The 22,752-nt window shown below is 33.5% G+C and overlaps 10 protein-coding genes across 10 annotated transcripts; 4 read left to right on the top strand and 6 right to left on the bottom strand.

The window, feature by feature from the left end:
• Nucleotides 1–1,476: 1,476 nt before the first annotated feature.
• On the bottom strand, nucleotides 1,477–2,799 carry RO3G_12426 (uncharacterized protein; the record flags this gene model as incomplete). The annotated part of the gene is made up of 4 exons (XM_067667010.1): nucleotides 1,477–1,998; nucleotides 2,051–2,321; nucleotides 2,375–2,697; nucleotides 2,758–2,799. 4 exons carry the CDS (start codon nucleotides 2,797–2,799, stop codon nucleotides 1,477–1,479), a joined length of 1,158 nt encoding a protein of 385 aa, XP_067523111.1.
• A 299-nt stretch (nucleotides 2,800–3,098) lies between these two features.
• On the bottom strand, nucleotides 3,099–4,110 carry RO3G_12425 (uncharacterized protein; the record flags this gene model as incomplete). Its single annotated transcript, XM_067667009.1, has 2 exons — nucleotides 3,099–3,851; nucleotides 3,907–4,110. 2 exons carry the CDS (start codon nucleotides 4,108–4,110, stop codon nucleotides 3,099–3,101), a joined length of 957 nt encoding a protein of 318 aa, XP_067523110.1.
• Nucleotides 4,111–5,354: 1,244 nt separating this feature from the next.
• RO3G_12424 (uncharacterized protein) lies at nucleotides 5,355–7,197 on the bottom strand (the record flags this gene model as incomplete). Its single annotated transcript, XM_067667008.1, has 7 exons — nucleotides 5,355–5,829; nucleotides 5,941–6,047; nucleotides 6,103–6,136; nucleotides 6,187–6,331; nucleotides 6,531–6,635; nucleotides 6,688–6,805; nucleotides 6,865–7,197. 7 exons carry the CDS (start codon nucleotides 7,195–7,197, stop codon nucleotides 5,355–5,357), a joined length of 1,317 nt encoding a protein of 438 aa, XP_067523109.1.
• Nucleotides 7,198–11,572: 4,375 nt separating this feature from the next.
• RO3G_12423 (uncharacterized protein) lies at nucleotides 11,573–12,514 on the top strand (the record flags this gene model as incomplete). The annotated part of the gene is made up of 4 exons (XM_067667007.1): nucleotides 11,573–11,800; nucleotides 11,858–12,087; nucleotides 12,149–12,334; nucleotides 12,511–12,514. The coding sequence occupies 4 exons, from the start codon at nucleotides 11,573–11,575 to the stop codon at nucleotides 12,512–12,514; spliced, it is 648 nt and encodes a 215-aa protein (XP_067523108.1).
• Nucleotides 12,515–12,862: 348 nt separating this feature from the next.
• On the bottom strand, nucleotides 12,863–13,751 carry RO3G_12422 (uncharacterized protein; the record flags this gene model as incomplete). Its single annotated transcript, XM_067667006.1, has 4 exons — nucleotides 12,863–13,051; nucleotides 13,109–13,345; nucleotides 13,428–13,617; nucleotides 13,669–13,751. 4 exons carry the CDS (start codon nucleotides 13,749–13,751, stop codon nucleotides 12,863–12,865), a joined length of 699 nt encoding a protein of 232 aa, XP_067523107.1.
• A 520-nt stretch (nucleotides 13,752–14,271) lies between these two features.
• RO3G_12421 (proteasome component PRE2) lies at nucleotides 14,272–15,055 on the top strand (the record flags this gene model as incomplete). Its single annotated transcript, XM_067667005.1, has 5 exons — nucleotides 14,272–14,287; nucleotides 14,348–14,559; nucleotides 14,611–14,640; nucleotides 14,696–14,900; nucleotides 14,955–15,055. 5 exons carry the CDS (start codon nucleotides 14,272–14,274, stop codon nucleotides 15,053–15,055), a joined length of 564 nt encoding a protein of 187 aa, XP_067523106.1.
• A 509-nt stretch (nucleotides 15,056–15,564) lies between these two features.
• Nucleotides 15,565–16,740, top strand: RO3G_12420 (uncharacterized protein; the record flags this gene model as incomplete). Its single annotated transcript, XM_067667004.1, has 4 exons — nucleotides 15,565–15,696; nucleotides 15,760–15,860; nucleotides 15,919–16,639; nucleotides 16,720–16,740. 4 exons carry the CDS (start codon nucleotides 15,565–15,567, stop codon nucleotides 16,738–16,740), a joined length of 975 nt encoding a protein of 324 aa, XP_067523105.1.
• A 407-nt stretch (nucleotides 16,741–17,147) lies between these two features.
• RO3G_12419 (uncharacterized protein) lies at nucleotides 17,148–17,777 on the top strand (the record flags this gene model as incomplete). The annotated part of the gene is made up of 1 exon (XM_067667003.1): nucleotides 17,148–17,777. The coding sequence occupies one exon, from the start codon at nucleotides 17,148–17,150 to the stop codon at nucleotides 17,775–17,777; it is 630 nt and encodes a 209-aa protein (XP_067523104.1).
• A 554-nt stretch (nucleotides 17,778–18,331) lies between these two features.
• Nucleotides 18,332–20,725, bottom strand: RO3G_12418 (uncharacterized protein; the record flags this gene model as incomplete). The annotated part of the gene is made up of 5 exons (XM_067667002.1): nucleotides 18,332–18,407; nucleotides 18,468–20,079; nucleotides 20,139–20,364; nucleotides 20,528–20,566; nucleotides 20,630–20,725. 5 exons carry the CDS (start codon nucleotides 20,723–20,725, stop codon nucleotides 18,332–18,334), a joined length of 2,049 nt encoding a protein of 682 aa, XP_067523103.1.
• Nucleotides 20,726–21,006: 281 nt separating this feature from the next.
• Nucleotides 21,007–22,267, bottom strand: RO3G_12417 (uncharacterized protein; the record flags this gene model as incomplete). The annotated part of the gene is made up of 8 exons (XM_067667001.1): nucleotides 21,007–21,107; nucleotides 21,169–21,239; nucleotides 21,292–21,386; nucleotides 21,441–21,595; nucleotides 21,652–21,894; nucleotides 21,954–22,034; nucleotides 22,097–22,205; nucleotides 22,265–22,267. The coding sequence occupies 8 exons, from the start codon at nucleotides 22,265–22,267 to the stop codon at nucleotides 21,007–21,009; spliced, it is 858 nt and encodes a 285-aa protein (XP_067523102.1).
• Between the last annotated feature and the right edge of the window lie 485 nt (nucleotides 22,268–22,752).

The raw sequence follows: 22,752 nt of genomic DNA, 5'->3' as shown, positions 1-22,752 counted from the left end.
ACAAGATGTAAGTTTGTACTTTTTCTTAAAAAAATTATTTATTGATAGTTTGTATTTGCATAGCATTTGAAAACACCAGAACATTTAGAGATGTATAATATGAATGACTTCTCAGAGCTGGACTCTTTGGTTACTTCAATAAGAAGAAAGTATATTAATCCTTTACCCAACTATATGAAAACAAACGTAAATCCTGTTATTGATGGTCCAAATGTTCCATTTGAGTCATAACAGACTGTATATATTATATATAATAACATATTACCTACTGTAAGTAAACGTTATATGTGAACTTATTATTCTCTTGAAGAATTAATAAAATACTTCAATTTGTACCATTCCGTCCAAAATCATTTCGCTACTCTGAAACTACTCATATGTCTCATTTAGTTGTGGGTAACTTAAAAGATTTCAGAACCAAATCTCTTGCCTGTACCCTAATTGTTTCTGCATTCTTCTATATAGCATTAATGAGCTGGTTTGAATCCACTTTTCATTGTTTAAGTTTTGGGATAAATTCTTTGTTGATTTGTTCTGGCTTGACCCACTCATCGTTGGTGTATTGTTGTACTGATATTCTAAAAAACTTAAAATTCTCTTTATGCTGGAATATCGAGTTTTAGTCCAAGATTTTGCGAATGGCTTCAGGAAGAGGGTAGCATTTGTCTTGCTCCTTTTGTCTTTTAATCTAATTTTTGAGTTCGTGAACAATTTGTTCCACTTCTGTTTGGGTAAAAACTTGCCGTTATTGGTTGGATTGCTGAAGCTATTACTGTTGCTATTCATTGTTCAATTAGATGATATAATCAATATTATTTCCACGGTGCACGGCTTTGAAAGATATAGAAAAAAAGAAAAAAGAAAAAAAACTGGTTTTTCGGATAAACTATGTAATTTTTCAAACCTTAATAACCACCATATACTCAATTGTAGTTAGTTAGAAAACAATGAAATATTATAAAATCATATTTTTTTAAATCTATTAAATAAGTTCAAAATTTTATTGTATGTTTGCTTTTAAACAACTTGTGCTACCTAACTGCATAAACTTTGATTTGTTGTGACAAAGAAGGATTTTAATTTACTTTTTTATAAAATGGAAAGTAGATTTCTTAAGCATGAATGCAACATAAAAATAGATATCAGTATTTCATTATAAATTCGTGCTTATAATATATTGAAAATCCAATGCAAATTTGATAGTGTGACATAACTACTTGATTATAAGTAACTCTACGCGTAGTATAAATACAGATCTAGATAAAATAGTATATATTTCTTCTACTTAATATAAAATATGTAAGAAAGGCAATAAAAATAAAAACTTGAAAAAGCAAGACATATCAGGGATAAATTGAAACCATCTACACCAGTCTCTTACAATAAAAGCGATATTAAACAAGCTCACGAAAATTTATAATAGACAAACTTTGTAAATAAAAGGCTTTACGATCTCTATTTTTTTTTTATAAAAGCTTATTGTTGGGCACAGCGAATACCACCTTGTCCATCTTCTTCTTCGTCGCTATCATCTTCATCATATGCGTTACGTGATTGAGAGGAAGAGCCAAATGCTTCCAACGTTGCATTCATAAGATGGCATTCGTCAACGATATCGTGTTTTGCTGATATATTGGTACTTCCTTTAGGTAAAATAGTTTCTAGTTCTTTCAATTTTTCAACAGCAGCAAATCCGTCATCAGGGAACTCCACATCGAATTGAATATATAAATCACCGCGATTGTCAGGACGTTTGTATGTGGGCATACCTTCATTAGAAACGCGTTTTACCATTCCAGGCTTAATGACGTTCCCAGGTAAGTTCTTCACTCGGATACCACGTCCATCAAGATGTGTTACAATCACCTTGTCGAAACCACAAAGCGCCTCTGTCAAAGAAATCTTCACTTTGCAAAGCAAGTCAGCACCTTTACGTTCAAAAACAGCATGTTCTTTTTGGTCTAGTACAAGGATAACATCTCCAGGTTCAATTCCAGGCTAAAATGAATAAAAGGTTAAGATAAAATGCAAATTAATGATTTTTGTTTACCTCTTGGTCTCCTTCTCCCTTTTGAACTATTTTTTGTCCGTCACTCATACCCTTTTCAATAAAAATATCGATGTATTTCTTTTCCACAGTGACCTTCTTTCCTTTGCATTTCTTACATCTATCTTTTGCAATCTCTCCTGTATGTCCACAATCATCACAGGGAACCTGCATCTGCTGAATCATACCCATACCGACTTGGCGCATAGCCACCTTAAAACCTCGACCTTTACAAGTACCACATTTTTTGGTAGCTCCTGTCTTACCACCCTTACTATTGAGTGTATGAGTATAGCAAACTGACATGCTCTTTTTTTGTTTACTTACCCATCACAATTTGAGCAAATAACGTTCTTTTCTAAAGCAAGTTTTGTGTGTTTACCCATATAGAGATCCTCAAGACTGACAGACAATGGGTACTTCATACTTTCTCCTTTTTGTGGACGTTGAGGAGGAGGGCCTCCATAAAAGTCTCCACCTCCAAAACCAAAGTCTCCTCCACCTCCTCCAAACAAATTGGCAAACAGTTCATCAGCAGACATACCAAACCCGCCACCTGCTCCTCCTGGTCCTTCTTCTCCAAATTGATCATATGTAGCACGAGCTTCTGGATCCGAGAGAATCTCATAAGCATGAGAAATCTCTTTAAACTATTGTTATTTTTAATATGTCAATGGAAATCCAAAACATGATTAGGGGGAGATTATTACTCTGTCACCTTCATCGGGATTTTTGTCAGGGTGGTATTTCATAGCCTATATTCAAAATATGTTAATCGTGTTGTTTCGTTGACATGTAAATGGATCAATCTACCAATTTTCTATATGCCTATGGTAGTTACTTTGTCAATAGATCAGCAAATATAGTCAATGTTTAAGTCTACTTTTTTAATTTCATGCTCTGTGGCATCTGTTTCCACCTCAAGTACTTCGTAATATCTTGTTTCAGCAACCATTTCCCCTGTCCTGTCAAGTATAAAAAGAAAAACAGCTGCGTTAAAAAAAGGAATGTAAAGTTCTTTCAAATAATTTTAATTGGTCGAAAATTTTATTTAAGCTAATTCTAATTGATGCTGCTTGTCTTTGTCCGCAGTAATAGCTGATGTATTTATAGGGGTATTTCGGATAGAAGTAAACATTTGGTTTAGCCTGGCTAGTTCCGATTGTGATTCGCATTCTGCTGGTATTATTGTTGTCGTTTCCTTTGGTGCTGATTTTGTTTCTTCTGTTTGTTTTGGTGATGATGGTACATGCTTGGCTGTTGATGATGCTATCACCGGCTTTGTCTCTTTTTCTATTAATTCTGCCAATTCTTGTTCTATTTCTTGATCATTATAAGGTGATACATCTTCCATTCCCGTCGTCATTGCTTCCTCTACTTCTTTTTGGTCGCTTAAAGAATCTGATACTTTATCCATAATCTCATTTATAGTTTCAATGCTTAATTCATCTTTTCCTAACAAATCCTGTAGTGTGCCGGCTCCCATATTGAAGGCTTGAACTACTTGAATATCATCTTGTGAAGTTTCAATTTTCATCAAAATAGTATCCATTGTTTCCATTGATTTCAATCTTTTCTCCAGCACCTGCTCTAAGTTTTTCTTTTTTTTCAAGTAATAGCGTGCTCTTGCTGTATGTCCCTTTCGATGTTCTTCAACTGATAAATGTTCAAATTCTTCTACTTTTCTTTGTAACTCGTCTACTTGCAGTGAAAGTGCATGACATGTGGTACGTATATTGATAATTGCTTCATCATGCTTTGTTATATTTGCTACTTCACCTTGTTTATGTGGAAATTTAATCACCTAAATTAGAAAACTAAGCACCTTTTCCTTTTTCAGCACACTTGTAATCCTTTACCTTGTACGTTGTTCCATATCCTTTTACATTATCAGCTACGACTACTCCTTGCTGAGAATGAAGATACCTTAATATGAGATCCATATCGTCATCCGTCAACTCCAGTTCGTTTACAAAGTGATATGCATACTTTGCTTTGAACTCTGAAAAAGTCAACATGTGTTCGGCTTCTCTTCTGACTGGAATCTTGAAGTGTTCAGACATAATATTCTTTGCTATTAAAGCTATCGTTGGTATCAAAACATATAAATTGCTATTGCGTGTGAGTGGCCCACTCCAATATCGCCAAGGCAACATTTTATTGTAGATCCACTCTGACCAACTTAGCTTTGGAGCATATGTCTCTATAAATTTGGCGATTGGCATTATGTCATTCGTCTTTTCCATATGTTCCTAAAATGCAGAAAGTTAATGATTACTTCAAATAGTTCAAGACTTCTACTTCTACTCACAAGTACACATGTTAAAGCAAGCGGCTTTCCTTTTAAAGGCCGGTGAAATTCACTTGCAATTGTCGCTTTATCAATGGCAGTAGCATATTCCGATGTTCTCAGGTAGCCTTGTTCGTTGCAATCCAAAATAATTGTCTTCCAGAACCCAATATTGGCATCATAAGCATATTGATTAACTGCATGGATTTTTGAAAAGTCAGAATAAAGGGAATTTAGACGCAAAGAAGTTTGTTCATCAGCGAATTCAATATAGTTTGAATTCAAGTAAGATTTTAGCTTTGAATGTTTCTTTGCTGCCATTCTTTTTGTATGCAAAAAGAAACAAAAAAAAAATTGAGTTCCAAATTTATAAAAGACGATCTGTTACGGCACAATTATGTAATCAGGTACGCTTATAGCCTTCTTATTAAGAAAAATAACATTGAAACTTAAGCATGAATGAGAAGCTCGGATCGGATGAAACAGAAATGCACATTTCCCATCTGTATCTTTCATTACGCCGATAAGATGAACTATTAGAAGCGGCTCATTTAGAGCTTAATTTATCAATGGCAAATGAATGTTTCTATTGACTTGACTAGACAAAGTCTATGCTATTGAGTACTTGGATCATTTACCAACTCTTCTTCCCTAAAGCTTTTTGATAAAACTCTGCTGTTGTTTATTGATAGCTTATTAATCATTATTTCTTCACCATAATATAATGTACATTGTTCGTAAATGAGCCTTTCGTTTTGTAGGCCATCATATCATTTAACGATATCATGCATCAGCATCCAAATATATATTGTAATTAAAACAAACAGCATTTTATCTTCACGCGTTTTTTATTTCATTTGCCAGTCATTTTGAGCTGTTTGTAGCCTTATTACGCTTTTATCTTTTTGAACATAATTTTTCTAAAATTACAAAGACTTATACTTTAATTCGTCAAGCAATTATCAAAAGTAAGATTTTTTCTCATTGTATTTTATTTGATTGATCTTGCAACAGAATTTAAATCATGAAAAGTAAATTAATATCCATTGGGTGAGAGGACGATAGCTGTGGTCTTTGATCATACTTTTGCTTCAAAATAACACGGATTGAATTTAACAGCTGTAAATAAGATTGGTTTCTATTGCTTCTTAAAGCAGTTGTAAATGCATAACTCATAGCACCAGTACTTCGACCATTTTCAAAAGCATCGGCAGACGTTTGTGCATCTTTACAACCTGAAAACATAATGACATCGGCAGGAGAAGATTTCTGTTGCTTTACTTTAGCTGATTTTCCATTACCAATCCCTCCACTCATGATTCTTGAACCAAGTGACATGACAGAAGAAATAGCTCTTGAAGGATCGCCTGAGAGATAGGCTAAACCAGCACCCTTGAGACTGCTGCCTGCATCTTTAAATATGTTACTTTCCTTAAGAGCTCCTTGTGTTGAATAAACATAAGGTAAATCAAGAGCTGTGCCTGAGTGACAACTATCAAAAATGCAGGTCAACCTACAACCTGGTGGAAGTGGACGTACCATAATGTCATGCATCATCTATAGATATATGTATCCTTAGCTACTTTTCTATTTCGGCAATTACTATACTTCAAAACATACATCATCTACAATTTGGCCATATACAGAATGATCTACTGGATAAATTGTTTCATCATAGCCATCATCTTCATCACCATCATAGTCTTTCATCTATCAAAATTTATTGAGCCTTCACTGTTATATGTAAGTTATATCTATGTCGTACCCTGCCACCGTGACCACTGAAATGAAAAAAGAAACTATATAATAAAAGTCAATCATGAGTTTTTTCTTTAATATATCTTATTACGAATCGTTAGGTCGAGCATCGTGTACAAGCCACTGCATAGCTCTTATCATGTTTTGTTTTGTTGGAATACTTTGAGGGTTTTGCTGATCGTCCGTTAAAATAACCATGTCGTCTACCCTGAAGTTATACATTGTGATTAAAAAGTCTTTAATGTTGTGAACATCATTGATACATCCTATACAAAAAAGAAGGGATCAGCTTTATCCTCCTTTGCTCTAAGAATAAATATACCTTTTAGTTCTGCAGAGGTACCAAAATAATTGATGCCAATCAATAATGCTCTTTTTCTCCCCTGACCTTTTAATTCTGCGTAAGTACAAAATCATATTTAAGTCCTGGCTTACAGTTAGAAAGTTGGAAATTGGGTGGTGGAGCGTTCCTTAGACTTGGATGAACATGCATTATAAAGTCGTTGGGATTTACATTTGGCTGTGGTTGACCGTAAGGCACTAAAGGACAGAAGGTCAGTTAATTGTAACTGGCAAGAAAATTGGCATTTACCTGAAGGATTGTGAGCTGATTGAGGTGGTTGAGGATAATTAGCTTGTCCAACAGTTGGATCATGAGGTGAAAATGCTGGATCTTGTGGTGTATATGGAGGAGGAGGAGGAGGAGGACTCTTTTTTTTGTATAAATTAGTAACCGCTTTAATTTACTCCTTTTTCTTTATAAACTTACATTAGGAGCTAAATCGTAAGGAGAGTAACCTTGAGGCGAATGAGGATTGGGACGAGGTGGCATAGGTGGTGGTGGTGGTGCGCCATAAGGATGCTGCTGTGGTGAGTATCCTGCTGGTGCAGGATATCCCTGTGGTTGTGGTGGGGGATACCCTAGTGTCTGTGGTGGAGGGTATCCTTGTGGTGGTGGAGGATATCCCATAGGCGATGGTGGATACTGCTGCGGTGGAGGAGGATACTGTTGTTGGTATGGTGTATGAGGAGGTTGCTGGTATGGAGGATAAGGTCCTGGTGCATATCCTCCTGCTGTATAACCTTGTCCAGGAAAGCTCATTTATTATAGAATATGTGGAAAAGAAAAAAAAGCTTGGCGGAGAAGGTAGCGAATGTTGGTATGGTTTCAGTAACGTTACACGAATAGGGAAGGGCAACTATGCATGACGTTAGGATATCAAGTTCATAGTCACGGAAATTGGTACCACTTTAGATATTAAAAAAAAATACATTTATCAGTTCTGCTGGTAAAGTAGTGTACATCAGCAGAAGCTTCTGTATGTTATTAAAATAATTGATAAAGAATTTTAAAAAGTGGTCACTTGATATAAATTAACTATCTTTGATTTTCATCTTATAGAATTGATATATTATTAAAAGAGCACTCTTTTACCTTCCAAATTCACTAATGTCTTGTTATTTGTACTTTACTATTTGAAAATTAGCATATTAATTAAAACATAGCACAATTCTTTTACTTTATTGTTTCCATCAGTTACAAGAATGGTTTATCAGTTTTTTTTCCTCTCTCCTTTTTATTACAGAAAAAGTATTATTTTATTTGAGTAGACTAATACTAGTTATGCATCATATCATAAATCCATTTGGGAACAATTTAATTGTATAAGCCAACCCCATTTTTTTTTCCTTTCAGACAATTAGATGGGAATAAATATTTAAAATGTCAAAGTGCCCAAGTTTTTATAAACCTACTCCGCTCAAAAAGCTGTTTTTTTCCCTTTCCCTTTTGATGAAAAAACATTTAAAGGCATTGATCATAATATCCTGCTATATCAGGAATATTCATTAATAATATCGTTTATTTCTTTTTCTAAATATCGTAAAAATGATTTGCAAAAGTACTTATCAATAGTATATTCATTAAAAATGACTTTTCTTAGCATCAGCTCCAAATAAGCACAAAAAAAAAACATATTTATTCACTATATCATTTACTTTTTCTTTAATATTTATTACTATAAGGTGAGGTTGTATTTTTATCAAAAAATAGTATAGAACTATCTTACTGATAATGATTTGGAGAGGTTTATTATTTAGGTGTCCTGAACAATAAGGGGCAGGTTAAATTTTTTTCATATGATATTTGTTACACACGGAATTCGGAATAGGCTTACCCTCTATTTTTTAATTAAGGCAAATTAAAAATAACACTTGTTTTTCATAGCAAAGGAAAGAAGAAGAAGAAAATATATTATACAAAGTATGACTTGAATGTAAGAAAAATAGGTTTTTTTAATCATACGTATGAATTTAATAAAGAGAGGTAGTAGGTCTTTAAATCTTATGAATTTTATGCAGAAAACGGTTGTACAAATAAAAAAAGCAAGCAAACAATCGCTTTGTCTATTAGAATGTAAATTTCATTCAAAAATGAAAAAAAATATCATCTTGAGCTTTAAATGATAAAATATTGTATATAAAGAATGTTAGTAGTTGTGTTTAAATATGTATTTTTTTTGGATTGCTTATTCATTAGACTAGAATGTCTTTGTCCTTTTATTTACCATCCCTTTATGGATAAACAAGTTTTTAAAGTTTTTAGAAATCTACGAAAAAAAAGGAGAATGACTCATCAAGAATGTGAAAAAAAGGTATTTAAAGAATTCTTTTTGCCAAAACTTTTTTTCTTTCTTTCTTCATCAAACAATCAATCTTCTCTAAAACTGATGGCCTAAATATTTTGTCTTTTCAAATCTAAACTTGGCTCTTGTGGTCTTTTGTCAAAACTCCTCTTCCTAAACAAATACTTTGCTACTTTTTTGTGTTTTAAACATGTTTCTCTCTCTTTGGCCTTTTAAAACTTCTTACCTACTATCAAGCTTGCCTTTAATCAACATTAAAATATATGGCCTACAAATGCATCTATTACTTGTCTCTTTATTTGGTCTCAGTTAACATCAAAAGTTGGTGTGCTCTCTTTTGTTTATCTTTCTATGGTCCGTTTAGTTTCATTCAACGCTAAACGTTTCATTCCATTGGTTTTGATGGTTAAAAAAGAAATCATATCTTGGCCTCATAAAATGGTAAAAATATCTTTTAAATAATTATTTTATTAACATTTTTGAAATAGCTTACACTGCCTGTCTTTGCTTTGGTCAAGATTCCTTCTTTGCTGCTCGTTCGGCTAAAAAGTAATGTTCATAATAGAATTATCCTTTTTATTAACTTTTATTTTAGTCCTCTAGTTATTCTCTTCTGTGTCAATATAAATGCCTCCCCTTTAAGGCTGCTTCTGTACTTGCTTTTATGTCTGCATGGTCCGCTTGTTAGCAATCCTTTCTTGTAAAAGTTCTCTTTTGGCAGTCTCTATTATTATCACTGTACTCTCTTCTTTTTCTATCTCTTTATGACCTCTTTGCTATGCTTCTAAATCTGTGGCAGGATGGGACGATGATCTGCTGGAACTTGTAAGCTCTAAGGAGGAATGGGAACTCAAGTAAAAGTAGCACCCGCTCTGTTCGTCCAAGTGACATACGGAAGATGTCTTAACATCCGAAGTACAGACCCGGTCACGCTTTGCTTGAGAGAGGGTGATCCCTAGAAACAGGGTATATCTTTCGCAGAACATTCCAGACATAGACTTAGGACCTGACAGTGAACGGAACGCCCTTCGGGGTACCACTCATATCCTATAGAATTGAAAAGTGTTTATAAGAGTAATTCAAGGGTGATTCTTTATTATTATCTTTTTAAAAAAAACAAAAAAAAACAAAGACAAAAAAAAAGCTATACTTTCCAGAGAGACTATTTACAAAAAGGATGCTATTCAAATATTCTGTTCTTCACTATTCATCAATAATTTACTATCAATAAAACTTCAAAATAAATAAATTTGCGTTTTTCTCTGACGATTTCCATTATTCTTTTTTTTTTATAATTCTTCATCTCTACAAACATAATTTTTAATATATGCAAACATTCCTCTAGAATTTTCGAAATATTGTTAATATGTATGTTTAAAAATTTTCCTTGCGTTATACTTTCAATAATAAATGATCACCGTGATATCTGTTTGACATTGTTCGTTAAAAATAACTGTAGATCGCGCAAAACGTCCCTGTGTAAAATTGAATTCCAACAAGTAGTATAGCTTATGCCAACAATTTTTTTTTCTTACAACAACAAGATAGTGAGTTCAACGAAACGCTTTTGCTTTTTAATCTATTGGTAATATTTACAATGGTATTTTACTATACGGTTTTAAAAATGAAATTAAAAAAATATGATATTTTCTGAAGTTAAATAGAGCTTAATAGTAAGCTAAAATGATTTCAGAATAACCTGTGAGGACATAAGGATGTCCTCACCAACTCTTTGCCTGAATGGAAAATAATACCACATCTTAAGAACTAGACTATGCTTGCAGTGCTAAATATTAAAAGCCTCATCTAACATGGTATAGATATTTACCGTGTGCTCATCTTGGCTTGAAGCTTTTACCTCAGTTGACAACATTCTAGGAATTTCAGGAGTGCGTGATTATTATGTTTGCTATTAAATAAAAAAATACTTGAAAGGCTGGTTATATATATAATCATTTTTGGTGTTTTGTTTTTTGCTTTACTATGAGCTTTTGTTCCATTAATGATAGATTTAGAACACTACCCATAGAGCATATTTATCCGAACTTTTGCTTTCAGAATTTTTGACAGAAAGAGTTCATAAATAATAATATACAGCCAAACTTCAAATTCTTTTTAAATAGAAATAAATAGACTATAGCAATTTTTGAAACATCTACGAAGTATACGTTTCATGTAATCTATTGTTCTTATGATCGTGAAGAGCTTCTTAAATTATTCCTTTATATTTTAGATATCAACAATTCCAACTATACTGATTTCAATGGCAAATATATGACTTATGTCCTAGACAAAAACTCAAAATTCGATAAAATTTAAGATCAAACTTTCAATATTAGACCTTAATTATGTTGCGCTTGCGAATTAATTAGAAATTATATACATTTTTAAGATGTTTAAACAACCCCCATTTACTGGCATATTCTTCGCAATATACTGTAAAATAGAAAAGAACTATAACAGCTCTAAGAAAGCCTCTTTATAAATCAGATAAATTGTGTACTGTGATTATTCCAAATGAGCAGTCTTATTATTAGTGTAATTGAATATATCATTTATGCCATTCAAATATTGCAAAAGTAAAAAGTATATATAAGCTCATATTTCTTTTTGTATTCAAAGATATACCATGCAAGCAAAATTCTTAATTAATATCCCTCTTATCTATTCATTTCGCATGTATATTGATTGTGTATTTGCAGCATTTTATTTTATAGAAAAGTTTAATTTTTATTATGGATTTAGTCCTTTAATCAAATTGATATTCCGCAATAGCAAGACCCTCACGGCATTAGCATTTTATCTGTCTATTTTTATTTAATCTTTTAAACAATGTCAAATTTTCAGGGTTTTGTGTTTCAAGATCCAAATAAAAAAGAAAACCTTCAGGAAGAACAAAATTCTAGCATAGAAGCTGCTAGTAACCAAGTGATAGTTACAGAAGAGGAAGACAATATTAATAGTAGATTACAAAACTATTTAGATGCCAGATCTTATTTTAGTTCGCGGATTGAGATTCAGGAGAAGAGACGTTTAAAAGCTTTGGAATTACAAAGAAGGGTATTTTCATGGCTCAACAAACATAAATTAGGATTAGCTATTAATGCAATTCAGTAGCAACGAAATGATATTGTATCAAGCTTGAGGAAATTGGACGTATTTGGAAGTAATAATGATGAAGAAGAGGAAGAAGAAGAAGAAGAAGAAGAAGGGCAAAAGGGTGAAGAGCATAATATGCTGAAAAGAACGCGTGGAGATAGTGACGTGGAAATGGAGGAAGTGGTTAAATTATCAAAAAGTGAACCACATAAACGTAAAAAGAAGCCCCAACAGAAAAATATTTATGCGTAAGAAATCAAGCTTTAATTCAATGAAGATGGTTATATAAAGAATGTTTGTTTATTTTAGGAATCAGATTATGTATGCTGAATACCTTGAATCTATACCTAGCGATTTCATGAAAGAATGGGTCAGCGTTGTCTGTCCAAAAGGAAAGAGATGCCTTGTCACATCAGGTAAAGGGCAGACAATTGCAAGATCAAGAGGAGGAAAAATACTTCGTCGATTTCAATCAATATTACCAAATGGTTCCAGGTAAATCAACAAATGATTAGCTAATATCACACATATTAACACTAGTATAGATATCACCTTGGTTCTGATTATTGTATATTAGATTGTATATATGATGCAGTGCATTGGACATTTTACATACTCGATATCATGTGCTGGAAAGGCTACTCTGTAACTGATTGTGATACTAATTTTAGGTAAGCAGGGCGATAAAAGAAAAGAAACAAAGTTAATTTGATATTAGAAACTTTTGGTTACATACAAAGTTTCAGCCAAATGAATTGGACTTACCAAACAGTGAAAACAGATTTTACAAGTTTGTTCCTTTGCAAGCTATTTCAACTACCGAAGTATCATCAATAGCGAAAAATCCAGAACAATATTTGAATGAAACACAACAAAACACATATGAAATTGATGGCTTATTGTTTTATCATAAACAGGCACACTACATAGGTGGAAGTACTCCTTTAGTTTGTTGGGTTCCTTATGACAAAATACCGCAGCTGCTACTGTAGTAATAAAAATATTGTTTATTTCCTATTTCTTTTAGTCTTTCTTCAAAGGATGGATTTGAACATCGACAGGTTGGTCTTTACGAATGATGAAAATTTGAAGATTATCACCAGTATAGATATCACGTTCTGTAGCAGATGTGAATGCATCTTTAACAACTTTAATTGCTTCGTCCAACTCAATATCTTCCAATGACACATTTTGCATATTCTTCTTTGAAACCTATAATGTTTATCAAGTCAATACGTTTTCAAATACGTATGCAAGCATGACATGTACCTGATTATCTAAAAAGGGCTGAATCAATGCAGCTGCTGAACCACTTGCACGACATTTTTCACGTTCATAAGATCCAATAGCATCGTAACAGTACACTGCACCTTTACCTTCTTCATCAACTCCACCTAAAACACAGAAACTGTAATAAGGGAAAAATCTTTTTTGATATAATGTAATTGATAGCATTTGGGCTAATGCAGTACATGACATGTCTTTATCATGAGAGAATTTATACCACTAACAAAGAAAAAAAAAAAAAGGTAAGAACAACATCTTTATAAAGAATGTCAATTTTTTGGTTAATGTATCGAAATTGTACCTTGAGTCTTTGATCAAGCACTTTCTTTAAAGTTAATCCATCGGCATGGAAGCCATTCATGGCGATAACTGAAGTTTCTGATAATTTATAAGCTTTAGGTGAGAACCGAGAATTGATGTTATAGCCTGTGCTTTGTCTTGTGTCTGCAGCAACAATACAAAAGTCTTTTCCTGCAATTGCGACACTTGTTCTAGTAAAATGATCAGTTTTTGCTTTACTTTAGCTTTTTCCAGTTGATTACCCTCCATTATCGTCATAAGGTTCAAATCTGTGTTGCATAGGCGCAGAAGTGGTTTCCATTGGATTGGCAAGCATGTATTCCATATTGTACTTAAAAGATAAATAAAAGCAAATATGTTTGAACGCGTGGCATACATCGCTCACTTTCGACCAATCGTGACGCAATTTGCAATTTAAATTCAGTTTTCCGTTGACGCGTCTCCAGTAGCTCGTCATCCTTCACCTTTTTACTTTGTGATATAATGAATAGATTTGTTTCAAAATACAGCTCTTCACCTTTGAGCATACCACAAGAAGAAAGCTTTGGCCAATTATGTGGAAAATGGGATGCTGCCCAACAATTAGCTTTCCCTTCTTTTGATGTTCCTGCTGTACACAATGTAAGAATGTATAAAATGGGGGATTGGCAGTGGGATTACAATGCACTTTATTGATTTTGGATCTGGAACTAAAGACCGCTTTGCCTTAATAGCCTGTTGACTTTCTGAGAAATGTAACTGATGAGGAATCTGCTGATTACAAAATTAAAATTCAACACGGTACAACTACTCTTGCTTTCCAGTTTCAAGGAGGTGTAGTTGTCGCTGTCGATTCACGAGCTACAATGGGAAATTACATATGTAAGAATTTGAAAACAGGATATGAGGAGTAAAAGAAGCGAAATAACAAAGTATAATTAGCTTCTCAAACTGTTAAAAAGGTCATTGAGATCAATCCGTATTTATTGGGTACAATGGCAGGTGGTGCAGCTGATTGTCAATACTGGGAACGCGAATTAGGAAGACGTTGTCGCTTACATGAATTAAGAAATAAAGAGCGTATTTCGGTTGCAGCTGCATCAAAGCTATTAGCTAACATGGTCTATTCTTATAAGGGTATGGGTCTTTCCATGGTAAGTAATCTTTTTATTTTTTTTTATGAAGTATTTTAACATGGTCTATAGGGTACTATGGTTACAGGCTGGGATAAGACAGTAAGATAAATTTATTATGTGCTGTTTTGGGTATTGTGTTAACAAACCGTTATAGGGCCCAAACTTATTTTATGTAGATTCAGATGGTTCAAGATTAAAGGGTGACATTTTCTCTGTCGGCTCAGGTTCTACGTTTGCTTATGGTGTACTTGATTCTGGTTATGACTATGATTTATCAGTTAAAGACGCCCTTGAACTCGGTAGAAGATCTATCTATCATGCAACACATCGCGATGCTATGTCTGGTGGTTCAGTCAATTGTAAGCTTTCTCATGATTCTAATATACCTATAATTATTAAATTCAATTCCATAGTATACCATGTTACAGAGAACGGCTGGGATTACCACGGCAATCATGATGTCGGAGAACTTCATTGGGAATATCAGGATGAAAATGCAAAAGGAATGCAATAAACTATATAAAATGTATCGCATGTGTACATACACACACCTAAAATGGTTTGTTCAAGCTTAGGAAAAAAATAGTCCAATTAAGATATGAGAGTAAATCTTGATTTCTTATACGTTAAAATCCCATGACTTGTAATGACAGAACAAAAAGCTTCAACTGCTATAAGATTTGATGACTAAACGGAAGAAACGTTTACTCTTGAGATATGGACAATGATAATAAACGAGATGGAATGTTTGCTTCTATGTACGTTATCTTCTGACTACCATAAATTCGTCTATGCTGAAGCTCCATAATTCTTACAGATTAAAGCACTGTATAAAGGACAATCAGATAGTCTTAAGAATACACTGCCAGTTTGTCTATTACTAACACATATATCTAGCTTGTAAATATTTTCATATGTTTTTTTGGTAAAAATGCTTATATAAAGTCTGAGTTTTACTTTTCTGCCAATTTTGAAAATCCAGCAAATTCACTTTTCTGTTTCCTAAATCAAATAGTTTAATCAATGGACGATATTGATCAATTCGTTGAGCAAGTACTCAATATTGACAATTCTAAAAGCCCTTCCGATATTCGCAAAGATCTTGAGTATACAAAAAGCGTGGAAGCTACTTTAAATAGAATATTTGATGGAGAAGTAAATAAATAAAAACATACGGCAATCGCGTAGTAATGAGCCATTAATGCTTTTCATTCATAGTTTCTCCAAGGAATAAAAACTAGTAATAAGCCAGACAATGCACTAATTATCCTTGATTCAGACGAAGAAGATATATCATTAAGTAATTCTCAAACTAGCTCGTAAAAAAAAAAGAAACTAGTTTAATATGCTTCTTTGTGAACAAATTTAAAAATATAGACAACAGATAAATAGAGATATCGACGACATTTTCGATATCGACAATATCTTTGATCAGCCTGTTTTGAAACCAAAATCAAAGGAAGAGATTGAAAATACTGATGACATATTGTCTTCCAGCAGTTCTAAAAACAAAACAAAAAGTACTGCTAACAAAAGCAATAAATTATTAGCAACAGAGGATATACAAATAACAGCTAGGCCCTTTGAGTTATTTGTGGATGAAACAAATAATCGAAAACGCATAAAGGGAAAGGAAAAAGAAAGCAGCAGTATACCAAAAGACTACACACAAATCAAAGATCTGGAGGTAATATCTGATGATGAAGATTTACTGACACTTGGCAAACTTGATTCTCCAACAAAGGAAGATGTAGATCTATTTGAAAATAACAGCAATATAGATTTATTATCCTTTGATGATGACTTAAACTCACCAGCAGAAATAAATGAAGACATATTCAATTTTACCGACGCTGATGACATATTATTAACCAAGGAAACGCCTAAAAGAAAGGTATCGACAGATAATAATGAAAATCAAACATCATTATTTGAAGGAGCCAGTAACCATAAGCGTATCAAGAGCAAAAACACCGATGATTCTTCATTTTTCAACAAAACACCAGCAGCTTCACCGAGCACGAATGTTTGTCTGGATGAAAAGGAAGATGTGCTGCCTTTTTCGATAGATGACTCTGATGAAGAAGATGCTGACATGGTACACTTACCAACATCGGATGAATTTTTTGATGATTTGCTTTCGCTTGAAGAAGACAAAGATATTATAGAAATTGATAGTCCAGAAGATACAATTATTGAAGATAGAAAAAGAAAGAAACGAGCGCATACATACAGCACAAATATCAGTCGAAGTAGATCTGGTTCATCATCGTCAATGGAACTATTTTCAACTAGAAAGAGTAATGAATTAACACCAAAGGTAAGGAAAGTTAGAATAATATTCTTTTATATAATCTGACCCCTTTTCTGTGCTTAAAGGAAAAAAAGAGACTAGAAGCAGAAGAAAGAAGAAGAAAGCGTCAAGAGCTTGCTGAAGAAAAAAAGAGGCAAAAAGAACTGAAGCAGGTAAACTTACAGAAAAACGGAGAACCTTTTATGGCAAGAAAGTTAATGTCACTTGTGTTTTATAGCAAGAGAAAGAACGTCAAATGTTGTATGAGAAAGAGAACCGAATAAGAAATAATAGGGATGAGATATTAAAAGAAATGATTGTTGATATTCATCCTAACTTTCGCTTGACAAATGCCGGGAAACTGTTAGAAGCTGCATTAAAAAAGAAGTTGGCCGAAGTTCATTCTTTGCTTGATCAAGAAAAGGACAATCCTAGATATACAATTGCTTGGAGAAGAAAATGCAGTGCTGAATGGAACACAGATTCACAGACCTTTATACCCCTAGAAAAGATGAATATTATTAAGGAACCATTTGTATTGATTTACATGCATATTGATGAGCTAAACGAATTGATTCAATCTGAAACAATATACAATCATATAAAGCAAATCCAGCAATCTGTAAAGGACGATCAAATATTACTTTTAATTGAAGGTTTAGAACCTTACTACAAAAAAAGAGCCTTGTTACAAAAACGAATATTTGATAATCAAGTAAGGCAAAATATACAAGATATAAACACTGTCGCTGCAAGTTCAAGTAGAAGAGTAAGAGGCGTTGAGGATATTGAAAAATTGCCTAGTCGAGAGACTATTGAACAATGTCTAAATGAACTTCAGATCTTACATGATATCATGATTGTGCCTACAAAGAACGATGAGGACACAGCAAGTTGGATTGAAAGCTTAACAACAGATTTGGCTTTAGGAAGATACAAGTAAGTTACAAAAAAAAATTCAACTTGGTATTCTTAGCTGTAAAATAATAGATCAAAAAACATGAACAATATTTATAAGGGAATCAAAAGTGGAGCAGACCCAAATGATACTTACTCCAAGATGTTGCAAGAAATTCAGTTATGTACACCTGCTGTTGCAAAAAGCGTCATGAATGAATATCCAACCATTCAACTACTACATCAAAAGTATAAAGAGCTTGACCAACCAACTGGAGAAATGCTACTTTCCAGTTTAGAGGTAATTTATTGGAAACAGATTAGAAAAGAGGAATGTGCTCAAAATGCGTTTTTTAGGTTGAAAGAAGCGCATTACAAGCTAGAGATCGAACTATCAATAGAGTTATGTCAAAGAAAATATATTCTATTTTTAATAGTGACGATCCAGACTTATTTTTATATTAATAGCTTTACTGTATATATATATATATATATATATTTTATTGATTAAATAAGCTTGTGACAAGGAAAATATGTACAATATGTCTCACTAAGTGACTTATTGATGTATCTTACAAATGAGTACTGACTTTTTTTCCCTCAAAATTCAAACTCTACATGGAATGGATCAAGATGATGACTATCGCAGTGTTTAGCTAAATCATCTCTGTTCATCCTAGTATATTCAAAACATACCGTCAAAAAAATGGTCTATAAGAATAAAAATGATACTTACGTTAACATCAGCATACGAAGAGTTCTCCAAATATTATCACTCGTTCCTCCTGGTATGCTGATTGAATTATTACGATCAAGCCCCAACCTAGTGATGCCATCTGCCAGTCCCTTGTTGGATTGCTGTAATGAAAGAGCTACTAACAAGTGCTCTGCTGATTCCCTATACTGGCCAAGTTTCATGAAACTCATAGCCAGATTATATCTGGCACGTACATAACTAGGGTTTATTTCTACAGCATTGAAATAAGCATCAACAGCTGTTTCTGGATTTCTTGAATTAGCCAGGGTGGCACCTAACTTATTCCACAGCATATAGTCCTGAGGTTTGCTAGCGAGAGCAGCCTTGAAACAATCAATAGCTTTATCATATTCTTCAGACATATTAAATAAAACGCCAAGGCCGATTTGAACGTCAGGGTCCATTTGAATACCAGGAAAATTTCTAGCTGCCTCTATAAACATACGGGTAATATAGGCATGTCGATCGTCAGGTATCATTTTTCCCTTCTGGTGGCTTTTAATCAAATGCTTATATTTTTCATTGTTCAAAATCCATTGCTCTAAGGCATCATAAGCTTCTTTTTTACAACTTTCATTCGTATAACTGACTGCTAATGCTAACCAGACATCAAGCAAGTGTGGATCCAGCTTGATTGCTTGACGGAATGCAGCAATAGCAGCATTATCCTTTTCATTTTCCTGTTGTCTGAGACCCAGCATTCTCCAAGCATCTGGATCGGATATTTTTAGCTGTGCTTTTGCTTCCAAAGCAAGAATCGAATCAGCCAAGTTGAAATGCTCTCTGCCTTCAATCAACTCAGGGTATAATAAATAAGGATTGCTCATAGCAAAGTTGTAGACATCGTATTCAGAGCCAATGTCTCTGTATCCTTGTTCGGATTCATCCCAATTCTTTTGCATGTCGCTCCATTCGCGATCCTGGTTTTTCTTCAACTGATCCATATTTCTGTCGAACTCGTTCAACCAGTCTTCAGGCTCAGTTCCAAGCAACTTGTGTGGTTCCTCTGTGCCTATTTCGTTATGCTGATCGAACTCAGAAGCCCACCCATCAGAAGATGGGTGCTGCTTTTGTTCAAAATAAAAATCTTCTGTAAATCCACCTCCAGCATTTTGAATAAATTCAGTTGACATCATGTTTCCACTTTGTAATCTATTCATGTTCGCAGTAAATCCATCGGGCGATTGCCTAGACAGAGTTGATTCAAATTCAGATGCCCAGCCAGATTTTCCTTTTGTCTCGACCATCTTGTTTCCCTCAACTTGTACTTCATTATCTCTTAATCGTCTCATCAAATGCATGAACTGTGAGTTTTTAAATTTAGGATTGGATTCAATGTCAACAGAATCTAATAGCATAGTAGCTGTTTTTGCCAGCGCCTCATTCTCGTCTTTTGCTATCAATGGCTCATCTTTTGTCATGGACTCGAATTCCAAAAATTCTTGTGTTGCAAAATCACCTTCCCAATTCATTTGCGTCTCTTGCTTAGCTACATCAAACGCCCTTTCAAATGCAACCCTTTCTGTTTGCGTTAAAATTGAGGTTGGATGATTTGTTTGAAACTGATCAAATTCACTTGCCCAGTTCCCAACTTTATTAAAAAGCTTTGTGGTTTAATGCATATGTATTTCTATGATTTATTTTCGTTACCTTGGGCTTGTTGTGGACGGTTGTTTTGGTGATAAATTTCTTCAAAGCCTTCGAATTGTTGTGGAACTGCAGTTGATTGTTGATGCTGCATAAAATCAATTGTCCAATCAGCTGACGGTTGTTTTGGTTGTATTAATTCTAATTCACGATTTAAACTACCAAGTTCAAAAGCATTGGTAGAAAGTCTTGCTTTATTCAACTCATCTTTAACAAAACCTTCTGTAAGCTATATTAAAGGTATTTAATTGAAAATATTCAGTTGAATATTCTTTAAATCGTACTTGTTTGTTAAGTATTGGTCCGTTTGTTGTATTTTGTGTGCGAAACTGAGTCTAATAATAGTAAAAAAAAAAAGATATTAGATATGTTTACTTGTAGTTTAGTATTACTTTTGAACTTTCTACTCGTTGACTAAGAGCAATCTGGTCCTACAGAGGCGCTGTTAGAAAAATATTTATGCTTCAAGAAAAAAAAAAGGAAGGTATTTTTACTTGTTGAAGAGATCTGTCTTGTTGGAACCGCTTTAACAAGCCTGACATAGGATCAATTAGACCACAATCAGCACTTTCATTTGGCATAAAAGACATTTCTTATAAAAATAAAGAAAAAAAGATAAAAAAAAAAGAAAGTGTTTGTAAGGGTAGATTGGGTTTAAAAACGACTGTTTAACTCTAAGACGCATGTGAATTTTATGGGAATTAAGAGACATTGATATAAGCAGAAAGATAGGTGATGACTGATGTTTCATTTAGAATGTTGAATCTTTGGTTTATGTATCCTTTGTAGAGGCATTACTGATGGTTGATTATGTAAGACTACATACTTTTTTTTTTATTAATTCTGTACAAAAAGAAACTGTATAAACATTCTAAAGTGCCACTCTCCTTGCTGCAGTTCTGGTATAAGCAGCCAACTGCCATTCTACATCCGCATCCGTCAAATCAACCGTTCCTAACCTGATTTCATATGCTATATATAACAAAGAAAAGTGAGTTACTGCAACAATCAAATACAACTTCTTTCAACTCACGTCGCATTTCAAATCGAGGTCCAACTTCTGCCAACTCTACTTGATTTCCCGTTTTCACATAAACATGATGTCTACATATACATATTTAATTTCATTCAACATTTAAATACTTTATCATCTAACCTGAATGAAATATAATCATTATCATTTGCAAATGTCATCACTCGCTTTGAGTCATCTTTTGGAACAGGGAACAAATACTTTAAAATATTTGTAATCTACAATTTACATTATAAGAAACAGGCAATATTCTACTAGTCTTTATCACTTACTCTTCCACCTAATTTTGAATTAAAGTTGTTAAATATTAAATGTGGGAATGCTTCGGATACAGTTCCTTGATCTTTAATATCATGTCGAAGTACAACGTTATGTAAAGAGAAATAAGCTGTGGGACCATATGGGAAATGACAAACTACCATACCATCTATCACATAGCATTTAGTAACGAAAAAAAAAGAATATAAAATAAAATCGAAATACCTGGTTGACCACGATGTTCGTGTAAAATGATGAGATCTGTCACTTCATTTGCTCTACAAGCCTCTACAATTTCTTTCATAACATGACCACCACGGTTAATACGTTGAGAGTTGGGAAACACAAGACGCATTTCTTTTGAAAATTGCTGTAAACGACTGCTGGGATCTCTTGACGTTGTAATTAAAATCTTTGGATCATAAACACCAGCACGGGCGTATTCATCGTCTTCATGTGTAGTAGGAGCTAATAAGAAAAAGTTTTATTTTAGTTCATGTGTAAAGAATTAGGTTGATTCTTTTTACCTTCTTGAGCTTGATCAAAACCAAAATCTTCTTTTGAGGCTTTGTCCATCTTCCTCAGCTCAGTTGGAACATCCTTTCCCTCTAAATACATATATTTGTTAACATCGAACAAATAAATACAAATGATTCAAATCGGTTTTTACGTTCAATAGCTTCCTTGATCTTCTGCTTGCGATCAAATGTTGCTTGCTCCTTTGTTTCCAAGGATTTTTTATAAAGATATTCTCTACGAAGACGAGTGTTTCTACGAATCTACATGTGAAAATTAAGTTCAGTACAATGTATATTGAGCACAACAAAGCTTGCTTTACCATTCTTATTATAGTGAGGAAAGGAACCCAAAAAAAAAAAAAAAAAAAAAAAAATAAAATAAAAAATAATAATATAAAAATAAAAGACAAGCAATTGTGACTTCCTTTTTGCAAGAGAACACTTTCCAGGCACAGAAATCATTGGTTTCAACACCCTATAACCGTAGTGTCCAAACAGTAGATTAGAAATGTGAGAAAGAAAAGCTTTTATTTTAACAACTGACTTATAAGTTTGTTATTGGGTAAGTAGTACATGGTGCTCCAAATCTTCCCTATAACTTGCTTCTGGCACAATTTGTCCAGCACTTTCACAGACAAATTCGAACCTTAGATTAGTTTATGATGGTTGGACCATCTCAACCTGTCGCACTACTCAAAAGGCAGCAAAATTCCATCAAAAAGTTCATTTTAAAAATAACAGTCATATAACAGTCACAAGTGTCAAAAAGCAAAGAGAAACAGGAGGAGTAAAAAAGGATTGCTTATTT

The sequence above is a fragment of the Rhizopus delemar genome, genomic scaffold, assembly GCF_000149305.1.
Source record: "Rhizopus delemar RA 99-880 supercont3.10 genomic scaffold, whole genome shotgun sequence".
NCBI classification, from domain to species: Eukaryota; Fungi; Mucoromycota; class Mucoromycetes; order Mucorales; family Rhizopodaceae; genus Rhizopus; species Rhizopus delemar.
This window is presented reverse-complemented; position numbering and strand designations above follow the sequence as displayed.